Source organism: Engraulis encrasicolus, chromosome 13 (genome assembly GCF_034702125.1).
Source record: "Engraulis encrasicolus isolate BLACKSEA-1 chromosome 13, IST_EnEncr_1.0, whole genome shotgun sequence".
Lineage (NCBI taxonomy): Eukaryota > Metazoa > Chordata > Actinopteri > Clupeiformes > Engraulidae > Engraulis > Engraulis encrasicolus.
Genome location: NC_085869.1, coordinates 36837996 through 36852154, shown reverse-complemented (window position 1 = coordinate 36852154; position 14159 = coordinate 36837996). Strand labels below are relative to the sequence as shown.

At 44.4% G+C, this 14159-nt stretch overlaps 1 protein-coding gene across 1 annotated transcript in view; it reads right to left on the bottom strand.

Moving 5' to 3' along the window:
- lrp2a (low density lipoprotein receptor-related protein 2a) overlaps positions 1–14159 on the bottom strand; it is a 136859-nt gene that overhangs the window by 13718 nt on the left and 108982 nt on the right. Inside the window, exons 62-71 of the mRNA XM_063213850.1 lie at positions 11686–11802; positions 10030–10146; positions 5860–5997; positions 5428–5550; positions 4532–4660; positions 4047–4178; positions 3406–3537; positions 2563–2706; positions 413–578; positions 7–135 (exon numbers count right to left, since the gene is read on the bottom strand). Of these exons, the coding sequence (XP_063069920.1) occupies positions 7–135; positions 413–578; positions 2563–2706; positions 3406–3537; positions 4047–4178; positions 4532–4660; positions 5428–5550; positions 5860–5997; positions 10030–10146; positions 11686–11802 (1327 nt within the window). The remainder of the gene's footprint in view (positions 1–6; positions 136–412; positions 579–2562; positions 2707–3405; positions 3538–4046; positions 4179–4531; positions 4661–5427; positions 5551–5859; positions 5998–10029; positions 10147–11685; positions 11803–14159) is intronic.

Here is a 14159-nt window from a genome sequence, read left to right as displayed (position 1 = left end):
ACTTACCCGGTAGATGGGTTGACCACGATGGCAGCCGGCTGGTCCAAATCAGTGCCGATCAGCTGCTTCCTGTACCGCCCGTCCAGCTTGGACACCTCAATCCGATTGGCTGCAGCATCCGTCCAATAGATATGACTGGAATACAAAATCATAAGAGCTCAAAGGACTGAGACTGACTAATTGACAAATATGTTGCTAATAAGTAGCATTTAAAAGTTAGGACCCTCGTCTTGCATTAAAATGTGTTATAAAAATACAGAATAATAATAATGAAAAAAAAAACCCTCAAATCTCAAGAGCCTGAATGTAGTGTATACATCGCTCCAGGTGCCTTGGTCAATTCAGTGTATACATAGCTTCAGGCTTACAGTAAATGGGAAATTAAAACAAGCTGAGTCCCAGAATTGCTTACCCCCCGATCCAGTCCACGGCGATGCCATCGGGCTTGGTGATGTACCGCAGGTTCAGGTTCACCTCCTTCACCGGGTTGTTGCCTTGGTCGTCAAACGTGGTCATGTACGCACGCTTGATGGCCCCAAACTGTCCGTTGCGGCCCAGCACAGTCCAGTACACGATACCTGCAGGACACCAGATATGACTCAGTGAAGTGTTTCTCAACAGGGGCTCTATAGGCCTCCAGGGGGCATTGGAAAGCCCTAGGGGGGCGTTCAGCAGGATACAGCTGAGAGGTGGCAGTGCTTAGTTGCCATTGGGGGGCACTAGTCTATTTTATTTTATAATACTAAGGGGGGCGTTGGTAGGCTTATGATGGGGTCAAGGGGGCGTTGGGAGGCTTATGATGAGGTGAAGGTGGCGTTTGATCAAAAAAGGTTGAGAACCACTGATTTAGTGGGATGGTACGTAAAGAATATCTGCACATTGTTGCTGCTCATCGATTTATTTCACACGTTTTGACCACGGTGAGGTCGAAATGATGTGAAAACCTAAATCTGCGAGCAATGATAGTGTGTGGATTTTTTCTTATTTTCTTTATGTTTAATTGTTGATCCAGATCTGGTTTGATTGGCTGTGGCGCACATTTTAAACACTAATTAGTGGGTTGGTACACCACACCACTTCTTAAGGCACCTAGGCTCAATCTTGGTTTATGAACTACAACTAAACACTACTGACTTACGTAAGCCATTTACCAAACTGGTGTATTGCATTGAAAGATATGTTCATTCTTGCAGATGCTTTATTATACTGTTACCACAATGGTAATACGGCCATTGCTGTGTCTCAGTTGGCGCACTTGTGCACTTCAGGCCCTATGTTTCAGTATGTATGGCGTATTGGTTACGCACTGAAACATAATGCCCGAAGTGCACAAGTGCGCCATCTGAGACACAGCGCATGTCTTCCTCTGTTGCATAAATCTGTCTGTATTGCTATGATGTTATTGTATTGCTATGACGCAAGTGTGTCAGTTTGTTGGCGGTCCCATCTGCACCAAAGGGCTCTTCAGTAAAAAAAATCCCTCTCTCACTATTAACAGCACAGGTAGACACAAGAGGGTTTGAATATGAAGAACTAGATCTTCACTTGCCTATCCACTAATGTCCATAGGTGCTTCAAATGATCAGGAAACATTGTAGTAAAATCCCCTAAATCCTCCCAGTATCTGACAGTAAACCCCACCAGGGGGGAGAAATCTATGAGACAGCTGCTAGTTCTTCTTACTGAGTCCAACACCCTGTGGTGTGCCACAGATAGGTTTCGTGTTATTATCAGATGTTCCATCTATTTCCTTCATGTATCTTTTTATTTTCTCTACATCACTGTTCAGGGATTAGGAAATTCTCTATAATTCAATCCATCTGCCAATACTAAACCAAGCCACTAGTTCCTCTTACTGAGTCTTACAACAGCCTCTGGGTCCCAAATGCATGTCATCATACGCTCCATCTTTTTCCTATACACATCTTTTTTTATTTCCCTCTGGACAGGGGAACGTCTTTCATCACTTGCCAATTTGTAAAGTAGATGCTAAAGGTGCACTGTGCAGGAAATGGTCAAAAAGGTACTGCAACTATGCTGCTCATTGAAACTGGGCTGCCTATTGCCAAATTTGATCTTTACATGAAAGTTTACCAAGTAATAAACAAATATTTTCTAGTATGGCCCAAGTACAGTCATTTTTGCAGCTAAAAATGCCTATTTCTGGAAATTCAAAATGGCGGACCATGGAGAAGATCCCCCTTTTCATGTATGAAAAGTGCAATTTTCCCAGTCATAATGAATACTTAGAATTTGATGGTGGTGGTAAATATTCATGAAAAAGGTGGTGGTAAGTATTCATGAAACATTAGTGAATGGGTAGCATGAATTCTGGAAATAAACAACTAAAAATCTTACACAGTGCACCTTTAAGAGTACTAACCAAACATATACTCAGTATCAGTCAAAGTGGCTGCCGGTAACCTTTCTTTGCTACCAGCCGAACTGATTTTTTACCAGCATTTGGTAGCTGGTCCCTGCCTCCGGGATCAATACAGTCTCTATTACATTATTTATTCTATCCATCTTCTGTAAACGAAGCCCACTAGTTCCTCCTCTTACTGAGTCCGAGGCCCTCTGGGTCCCACAGGTAGTCCACTGCCTGGATGTGCTCAGCGTTGTCCACGTAATCGGAGTACTGCTCGGTGGACAGGTTGAAGCGGCGGATGCGCACGTTGTCAGGCAGCAGCAGCACCGGAGGGTTCCCTGCAGACACCACAACCAGACGGGACCAGAAGAGACGAGACAGGTGAAACATCAGATCACATGCCACACACACACACACGCACGCACGCACACACACACACACACTCACACACACACGCACATGTCTACATAAACTCATGTGGTTTAACAGCACATATTTCTGAAAAAGAAATATAATAACGCACAAATAAAAGTTGTCGAGAACCAGACGAGACGGAAAACAACAACAGAACACATGTCGTTGAAAGTCATGGCATCGGAGACACCAAGCATGAGGCTTGCTGAAGGCTAAACTGTGAGAGATAAAGGATACACTATTACTGTATGTTGATTCGTACATGCAGTCATCACATCCAAGAAATGGCTTGGAAAGTTATGATAAACAAGAGGTAGCCAGTAGGCATGAAACTATGGAGCTCAAACATGATACCACTGAAATAGAGACAGAGAAAGAAAGTGAGGGGATTTAGATATGGGCTGGTACAGACAGGAGAAGAGAGAGGTAAAGGCAGGTAAAGGCAGGCGTAGTACGAGATACAGCAGGTGGGAGAGGCGTATGTGTGTGTGTGTGTGCAGGTGTGTGTGTGTGTGTGTGTGTGTGTGTGTGTGTGTGTGTGTGTGTGTGTGTGTGTGCAGGTGTGTGTGTGTGTGTGTGTGTGTGCAGGTGTGTGTGTGTGTGTGTGTGTTGGGTCTCCTCACCTTCTGCTGCACACTCCTGTCCGTGCTGGGGCCCTACGGAGCGGAAGCCCTGGGCACAGAAGCACTCGTAGCTGCCCTTCGAGTTCTTACACTCCTGAGGACACGTCCCATACTCCTCACACTCATTAATGTCTACATACACACACACACACACACACACACACACACACACACACACACACACACACACACACACACACACACACACACACACACACACACACACACACACACACACACACACACAGGCAGACACACACACACAGGCAGACACACACACACACACACACAGGCACACACACACACACACACACACACACACACACACACACACACACACACACACACACACACACACACACACACACACACACACACACACACACACACACACACACACACACAAAATATTATGCATTCATATAATAATAATTAACATCCCGATACATTCATGATACTGTATGAGCAGACTCTGGATCATCCTTCTAAGAAAATAGCTTTTGCAACAAGCCTGATCAGATATCTTTTTAATGTTATGATTATAGTGAAATGAAGAGCAGGACACTATGTCATTATGTCATTACTCATACGCACTTCAGTGACGAGTGACGTGTGTGAGGCTATTCCATTCCATTCCATACCTTGACAGGTGTTTTTGTCCGTGGCGTCAGGCTTGTATCCGGGTCGACATGAGCACAGGAAGCCTCCGGAAGTCAGGTCGGTGCAGTTGTGCTCACACAGATTCTCACTGCAGGAGCGCCCAGTGCCTACATCTGATCAGGAGGAACATATACACACACGACACATTACTCACTCTTCCACCACTGATGGGTCCACACTTGCCAGCAATATGAATAATATAAACCTCACTGTATACATGTAGTCACAAGCAGGGCCCGATTAATGCACAGGCTAGATATGGCTGCAGCCTAGGGGCCCCCATCTGCCAGGCAACCTGTGGTCTAGGGGCCCCAGGCCATCTTAATCTGGCCCTAGTCACAAGCACACATCAATGTGTTGGAGAACATTATATATATATCATCAAATTACAGTCTCCAATATTAAGCTAAAAGACTAAATTAAGTAAACTAGAAAGTTACTATAAGACTACACAGCATTTACTCACGGCAGCCCAGCTCGTCCGTGCGGTCCCCACAGTCGTCATAGTCATCGCAGGCCATCTGCAGGGGGACACACTGGCCATTGCCACACTTCAGCTCATCTGGAGAGCAGGGCCCGTGGGTCGGGGTTACACCTGTTCAACAAGGAGAAAACACAGCGTTATAAATGTGTTGTTACCAGAATAGCAATGACCGAGTCGTAGTGCATTACTAAAGACCCTGTGTTATGGCGTGGTAGAGAAGTAACCTGTCATTGGCCTCACTTACAAAATGTTTTTAATTCCAAATTAATAATTCAGAATGAAAAAGTTCAGTCGAGTTTAAATTGCACTTTCATTTAATTACGAATTGTGAAGTGTTTACATGATGTTTTCAAGGCGGAATTAAGTTTTATTCAGAACCAAATTGATTTAATTCTGACTAACTATTACAGCTTGCCTCAGATGGTACGGCATGCATTAAGGGGCTACCAAGTCTAAAAAAAAACAAATTGGGTGCAGGACTAGCAAAGTCATATGAAAACAGAAAATAAAGTCTGCACACCAGGCTCATGTTTCTCTTTCTGCTTTCCAATAATAATAATACACAATAAATGTATTTTGAAGCAAAGTACATGATTGTACTAAAGTATTTAGTCAATGCATTGCAGGCTAAGTTAATGCAAACATGAACATAAATGGCAACATATCCTGTTGGCATAAGCAATAACATGATAGGTAATTATGGTCTTTCGCTCAATCATCACGTGCATCACGTCCATCAAGTCTTCACAAACACATCACTTGGTCAATTACAATACAGGTATACTAAAACCATTAGCGTGTAAGTCTGTCTCTCTCTCTCTCTCTCTCTCTCTCTCTCTCTCTCTCTCTCTCTCTCTCTCTCTCTCTCAGGGACTCACAGTTGTCATGTCTCTCATCGCTGTTGTCTCCACAGTCATCCAGCCCGTTGCACACCTCGTGGCCGTAGATGCAGCGGTTGTTGTCACAGCGGAAACGGAACGGCGCCTCGCACTCCACGTCCACTGATGTTGGAAAGAAAACCCAACGTTTAACATCAAGACACCAGTGGTGAACATGCAAGGGTGACTGTGTGTGTGCATGTATGTGTAAAAATGCACTAAAATATGTGCTGTTGAACCACATGAGTTTATGTGGAAATGTGTGTGTGTCAGTGTGCTTGTGCGTGTGTGTGTGTGTGTGTGTGTGTGTGTGTGTGTGTGTGTGTGTGTGTGTGTGTGTGTGTGTGTGTGTGTGTGTGTGTGTGTGTGTGTGTGTGTGTGTGTGTGTGTGTGTGTGTGTGTGTGTGTGTGTGTGTGTGTGTGTCTCCTTACAGCAGAGGTGTAGCTCCTCATCCGATTCGTCTCCACAGTCATTGTCCCCGTCACACTTCCACTGGGGCTGGATACACACGTGGTTCTTACACTCGAACAGGAAGGGGGGGCAGTAGGTGCCATTGGGATACCGAGTGGCTGTGGACCAGAGGACAAGTACAGTATGACTCTCAGTGGTGGAACAAGATTCAAGATTCAAGATTCTTTTAATTGGTCCCAAAGGAAATTTGTCGAGGACATACTGTAAGCTACATAGATGCCACATAACACACTACACTGATACACAAGACGCTCAAAATAAAAAACCCAACAACAACAACAACAATTCAACACAGACATACATGCATACATGAAGTGCCATCATAGAGATACTTAAAGTGCATATCTAGTACAGCCTACATACATGGCATCCCAGAGGCAGCAAGACTAGGCACTTAAAAAATAAAAAAATCAATACTCAGATTTCTTCAACACTAACTCTAAGGCCACGCTGGATAGATCTAATCCACCAGCACTTATTGCCAGTTGAAAAAGGACCACTGGCGATTCTAGGGGGGGGCAGGGGGTGGCCAGGGCCACCCCTGGGACGCTATTGTCCACCCTACTGGCCACCCTTGATTCGACAAGTAATTAATAAAAAAATATATTTTTAAAAATAAATAAATAAATATAATAACAACAGTATAAGACCAATAATAGGTAATTATCAGGTAATCATTCAAGTTCGTCAACCCAACAACAAACAAGAGAAAACTGTCAATCCATGGTGATCGCTGGCTGACAGATCTAGGGTCAGTTTTACACTTTAACTAACACGACAGTCGTTGGACTGATGCTGCACAAGGCTGATTTCTGATCAGTAGGCTTACACGAGATGACCACTGCGTGTCGCCTGCTGCCCCTATAGTCGCTTATTTATCGTGAAAGATCTGTCAACCCCGCACCAGCGATGCTGAGGAGCACTGTGTCACCTGCAGTTCCTTCACGAGAGACCGCATCCACTAACTGCCTGGACAGTCTAATTTGGACAATAAGGTATGGCAATTTAATGTTTTGTTGGTTGTCTGAATGTGTTGGAAAACCTAATTTTGAAAACTTTATGCAAGTATTAGCAGCCAGGAAGAGCCAAAATACGAGATAGCTACACGAAACAACAACATGACTAAATGAGAGCAAGTTAGTGTTGTGGCAGCTGCAAACCAAGTTAGTAGCACAGCACAATCCTAACGTGCACGTCAGTTTATTTTTTTGTTGATAACAGGATAGTTAATATGAAACCGTTTGGATAGGGACATGGCATGGATAGCATTGGCCCATTGGCCACACATTGGAAAGGGTAGTCGGTTGTTATCTACAGTCAGGATCGGTAGGCAGACGTCAGTACCTAGCTCGAAACCTATCATGTGAAATGAACTAATGCTAAGCTGGACTATGATTGTTGTGATGCCTTCTCTCAGTGAGAAGCTTATCCTATGCTTCTTCGATTGTCTTGACTTTTCTTGGAGTTTAAATCAAACTTAAATAAAGTCGGAGTAAGTCATAGTAAAGAGCACCTCTGCCTCTTTAGAGTAGCCTAAGCAAGTTCACATCAGTCACAGATGTGTTGCCTAAACCCACAGCGCTAGTCCACTTCAGAGTATGACTCCCCCCCCCAATAGCTAAATTTGCGGTACATATTTGACCTCAAATGTGTCAATATATCGTAATCCTTTTGTTCAAACGTAGCGAAAATAAATCGTCACGCACACAAAATCATGGTACAGATGTGAGTTTGTTCACCAACGAAATTCACGTCATGTAATTTCTTTGCTAAAGCCCTGCAGCCACGGCTTTAGAATCAGCCACTGCTCACAGCTGTAATTGCCTTGCAGGCCGACGGCGCCTCAGACTTGAAATTCACGTCATGTAATTTCTTTGTTAAAACCATATGCCACTGCTTTGACATCTGACACTGTCAACATCAATAATATAGGTTTTTTTGTATTCTGACATTGTTGAATGAAGTCAAAGTTGTTACTCTAAGGGGAACCACAACCACGAACACAAAACTCATGAACACAACATGTGTACTCTGCCAATTCGACAATAATCCCTCTGATATTGTAGCCAGTTACTATGCTTAGAAGTGAGTTGATTGAATGATTAATTGGTTGCATTGATTTGATTACATTTCCTCCAGTGAGTGACATTAAGATGAAGAGAAGAAACGATATTGAGAGCTTCTTTATCAAGAAAAAAAGAGTCAGAGTCAGCTACAGCCAGTAGCACCAGTGCAGATGCCCACACAAGCCAGCAGCCTAGGGATAGTGTTGATGAGCAGTCCACTACCCCAATACAAGATGGTAGGTTGTGCATGGAAAGCTTGAATTAGTTACATGTAGCCCTTTCATTCACTGTTATTGTCATCAAAAAGGTTCTGTCATAGTGCCACACTACATAACACAGGGTCTTTAGTAATACACTATGGTAACTCTGGTAACGACAAAGGTATAACGCCATGCATTAAAGGGTTTAACAGCTGACAAATGTTGAGACAGAAGATGATGAACTAAAGATTTGTATTATATGTATATGTGCATGGACCTGTCTGTCTGTCTGTCTGTCTGTCTGTCTGTCTGTCTGTCTGTCTGTCTGTCTGTCTGTCTGTCTGTCTGTCATTTTAAACTATCCTTGTATTACCACAGTTGACCAGCCACATTTGGAGGAGGAGGAGACGGACTGTGAATCTGTGTTGTCTGGATCTCCACCTACTGAGCATGGTATGTCAGGTTCAGATGTCATTCATGAAGTTGGTGTCTACTCTCTCATACTTCAGTCATTTAAAAATGGCCAATTATGCATATTTATATGTGAATGCATAGCATTTAACCAGATTACACTGCACTTTCAATAAAAAGCCTGGCACATTAAAATAACTTAATGAGGATATGTGTGTGCATTTATCTTTAATTTCTGTGAATACGTACATAGAAAACAAAGACCTAAACATAGAACATTTCAATACTATATATATATATATATATATATATATATATATATATATATATATATATATATATATTATACTACTACAAAATATTGTATTTGAAGTTCACTGGTGCTTTTCTTTAAAATGCAGGAAATAGCATAGAATAAATGCAACATTTTCTGTGTGGGAGGACCCCGGTATGTGTATATAATTCCATGATTCCATGGCCACCTCAGACTATATTTGTGTGTCATCTTGGCCACCCTAGTAAAAATGTCCTGGATACGCCCCTGAAAAGGACTGAATACGCTGTTGTGTTTTAAACCAGAGTTAGTGATATTGCTTTTAAATGAGATGTACTACTTTAATAATCTACAAGGAGTATCCCATTATACATGTATTTCAGGATTTGTACGATGCCCACATACAACACAAAACTTTCGCTCACAGGCATAAATGCTGAGGTCATACTGAAAAAATTGCCGGGGGAGTGCAAGGCAAGGCAAGGCCAAGTGATAGAAATGAAAAAGCGATTCTCATAAACTAAAAAAAGAATCAGTCTCATCTTCTCTCACGCTCAAAACAAAATGAATCATTATTAAGTAATTTACAACGGGTTAAAAGCAAACCTGTCTAAAACTGAGTTGTCAAGGAATATACTTCAACAACGGTCAACTCAACTCGAGCCAGCATGACAACAGGTGGCCATGACGTTCTAACTGCACCTTCGCCAACAGGCCTGTAGAGGGTGCCATTGCAGCACTAATGGCGAAAAAGTAAATTGTGTCACATCAGAGCTGAGCTTGACCTAGACCAGAGAGCTGTGCTGAGCCGGTGGCTACTTAAGGTGAAGGCAGAGAAGCAGGATCAGTGTTGCCAGATTGGGCTCCCAATTGGACCACTTAAGGATAGCTGTCTGAGGGTAAAAATTGGTTTAAAAAAGGGCATTTGGGCGGGATTTTCTGCTAATTTGTGGCCATAGAAATCAACACAATGCCCGCTTCCAGATGGGTTTTGAGATTTTTTTTAGGCTGGATATCATCGACCTCATCTGGCAACCCTGAACAGGATGACAGTAAAGTGTGCTAAGTCCTAAGTCAGCGTGGCAGGGGGGGGGGGGGGGGGGGGGGGGGGGGGGGGGTCAAAGGTCAAAGGGGGGTGGGGATGGGGGAGGGGGAGGGGGGTGAAGGAGGGTGACTCACGGCAGGAGGATTCGTCGGTGTGATCCAGGCAGTCTGCGTTGCCGTCGCACTTGAAGCGCTCGGCGATGCAGTGGCCGCTGCTGCACTGGAAGAAGCCCGGGTGGCACGTCCTCAGCTCTGGATACACACACAAGCAGACAGGACACACACACACACACACACACACACACACACACACACACACACACACACACACACACACACACACACACACACACACACACACACACACACACACACACACACACACACACACACACACACACACAGTCTGTCAGTCGCAAGTTTAAAGTTACACTGGTGGCAACTTCAGGCACTGCAGTGAACATCACCAATTATTACGTCATCACTGCAAATACAGTTATGGCTGTGTGTCTGCAAACTACTCTGAATGCTGTAAGTTATAGTACAAAATACATAATTAAAGCAACAAACTAAAAATGTTAGTGCAAACACTCCATTGTAACCAATGCAAAAGACACACTGCCTATCAGAAAAGAAGTGAATGCGCAATATCAGCTGTGCTCTGGTTCTTTCCTAAGTTGTTAAAGAAAAAAAATGCAAAAACGCTTTGTATTCCTTTGTTGTTGCCATTACCACGTGCATAATAGTTTAACCGAGCTTAGCTGATTTATTTGACCAATATTACATGCGGCTCATTGTGAGGCCATTTTAAAGGGATTGTTCTGCCCCTGCACACCAATAACCACCCACAAGAGGAGCAATGAAAAGGAGCTTCCTGTGACAGCAGCTCATTCTCAAAGGGGGGTGGGTGGGGGGGGGGGGGGGGGGGGGGGGGGTGTCTATAGCTTTGGCTATATGAAACGAGACTTCACTGGAGTGAGTTAATCCATTCTCTCTGCTGCTGTGGTGGCTGGTTAATGTGATTTTTGACGCTGGTGGGGTGTGTTTCTTGTATGTGTGTAATTGTGATTATGATTGTGTGTGTGTGTGTGTGTGTGTGTGTGTGTGTGTGTGTGTGTGTGTGTGTGTGTGTGTGTGTGTGTGTGTGTGTGTGTGTGTGTGTGTCTGTGTGTGCGTGCGTGTGTGTGTGTGTGTGTGTGTCTGCGTATGCGTGTGCATGTCTGTGTGTGTGTGAAAACACTGCACAAACTATGCGTGCATGTGAGTGTTTGGGAAAGTGTGTGTGTGCATGTGTACTTATGCATGTGCAAGTTTATAATTAGTGGTCATGTGAGTATGTGTGTGCATGTTTGTGTGTGTGTGTGTGTGTGTGTGTGTGTGTGTGTGTGTGTGTGTGTGTGTGTGTGTGTGTGTGTGTGTGTGTGTGTGTGTGTGTGTGTGTGTGTGTGTGTGTGTGGAGCAGTGTGGGCGTTAGCAGGGCCCAGGGAGGTGTGTGTGTGTGTGTGTGTGTGTGTGTGTGTGTGTGTGTGTGTGTGTGTGTGTGTGTGTGTGTGTGTGTGTGTGTGTGTGTGTGTGTGTGTGTGTGTGTGTGTGTGTTGGCCTCTGGCGCGCGGTAGCCTATCAACAATCGGGGGCCAAGACAAAGGGGCCTCCTGCTCACCAGTGTGTGTGTATGTGTGTGTGTGTGTGTGTGTGTGTGTGTGTGTGTGTGTGTGTGTGTGTGTGTGTGTGTGTGTGTGTGTGTGTGTGTGTGTGTGTGTGTGTGTGTGTGTGTTGAGGCCGCCTGCTTACCACAGTCCCTTTCATCAGAGTTATCCTCACAGTCGTTGTCATGGTCGCAAACCCAGCGCGCCGGAATGCAGTTCAGATTGTCGCAGCGATGCTCGCTCTCCGTGCACTCTCGCGGGCCTGCGGATGGGGGGAGGGAGAGAAGAGGAGAGGAGTGGAGAGGAGAGAGGAAGGAGAAGGGGGGGGGGCGAGGACAGGAAAGGAAAAGAGAGGAGAGGAGAGGAGTGAAGGTGAGAGGAGTGGAGATGAGAGAGGGAGGAGAGAGGTGCCATGGAGAGGAGAGGAGAGGAAAGGAGAAGAGAGGAGAGGAGGAGGGAGGAGAGGGAAAGGGTTGGAGAATAGAGGAGTGGAGGACGAGGGTAGGGAAGGAGAAGAGAGGATTGGAGGAGAGGGGAAGAGAAGGGGAGGAGAGGTGCAAACAAAAGTGAGTCTCATCAGTCTGTCTACACTATACAAAGCCAGAGAGAGAGAGAGAGAGAGAGAGAGAGAGAGAGAGAGAGAGAGAGAGAGAGAGAGAGAGAGAGAGAGAGAGAGAGAGAGAGAGAGAGAGAGAGAGCTGGTTCCTGCATGAGCTCAGTTGACAGAGGCAGCATGTCTTTACCAACCACACAACAGGTGACATGCATGATTCGTTCTATCTTTGTATAGTGATTGTATTGATTCTGTTTAACATTTAATTGAAGTGCACCTGCAAAACGCAATACTGTATTCACAATCATTTTTTATTATTGAGATATGAAGTCATTCACTTAATGTCATTAAAACATTTTGGATCAATTAAGTGAAATGAAATGCATCAACACACAGAATGTACTATAATAGGCATTTTATCCCGTATTTTCATTCATTTCAACATGTGCTGGAAAAAGGTTCAATAGGGAGCTTTTGAGAGTGCATAGAATAGGGAGCTTTTGGAGGGATACATCCAACGTGTGTGTTTTCAAGGGTGAATCTGTGAACACTATAGCTAATTTTAGCACCATAGCTGGAAGATACAGTATTTGTTTTTCATGTGTGCGCGCTGCAATGTACTGGCCTCTTGACCTGCTCAATCCCATTGCAGTACTCTCCAATTCCCCTTATAACCTCCATCTGGGTTGGATAGTCAGTTCATGGCATTCATTTAATCATAACATACAGTCACAGTGTCTGTATGCTGACAACATCAGCAGTGCATTTCATCAGTAAATTTCAACATCAATTTCCTTCGGGATTAATATAAGGTACTCTCCTCTCTCTACTCTATCACTCCGATGAAATCAAATTCAGTCACTGTGCTTTTGCCTGTGTGTGCACGTGTTTATTTTCGGTGCAAGTTTACCGTCTAAACTCAACTTGTCTGGTGTGTGCTTATGTGTGTTTTAGGTCCCATTATAAACAAGTCCATTACATGTGGTAGTATACCGGTAGCTGGGTAAATGAGATAGGGTGGTAAAGAGTTTGGGCTGTATGTGAGTTCATGTGTGTATGTGTATGTTTGAGGATGTTTATGTGTATATGTAAATGATGTCTACATATACGTATGTACTTCTAAATGAGATGAATGAGATTTGAATCACATAGATCTGACTAATGCTGAACCTCATGGAACTGCCCTGTTTGATGTGCAAAAAAATATCCCTTGTGGGACAATAAAGACTCTAATCCTAAACTCGTGCATCTTTCTCCATGTATAACCCCAAACCCCACCACCATCCACAGTCAAGTCAACGGCAACAGACCCCCCCCACTGGGGGTCAGTCTACACCCCCCATGCCCCCATCCTCTTGTATCTTAGACAGTGCTGACATGACGACAGACGTGCTAAAACCAGGATGTATCACACGCAGACCGTCTTGTCCATCTGACGCGTGAGTAGGAGGGCCTCCGTTGTTTGTGATCAGAAGCCATGTTCCATGATTTGCTACTCTGGCCAAGAATACATGCCAAGCCATGTATCCCACCACACATGTGACAGACGGCAACTCTGCTGTGTGTGTGTGTGTGTGTGTGTGTGTGTGTGTGTGTGTGTGTGTGTGTGTGTGTGTGTGTGTGTGTGTGTGTGTGTGTGTGTGTGTGTGTGTGTGTGTGTGTGTGTGTGTGTGTGTGTGTGTGTGTGTGTGTGTGTGTGCGTCCTCATGCAAGAGTAGTAAGCTCTGGGACATGTCGGGACATGTTGACACGAACAAATGGTCTTGGCCGTTAACTCAGTTATTGGTATACAGCCCGCCACTTTAATGGCAACCTATTGTGATGATAATGCATGTTGAGCGTGACCTAACAACCCAATGGATGCAGCAGAGGTCAGAGAGAGAGAGAGAGAGAGAGAGAGAGAGAGAGAGAGAGAGAGAGAGAGGGGCAGACAGACAGACAGACACATGAACAAACAAAAAGGAAGAGAGAACTAGAGAAAGGGAGACAGAAAGAGAGTTTGAGAAGAGAGAGAGTTATAGAGAGTGATAAAATGAAGGAGAGATATATAGTGAGAGAGAGAGAGA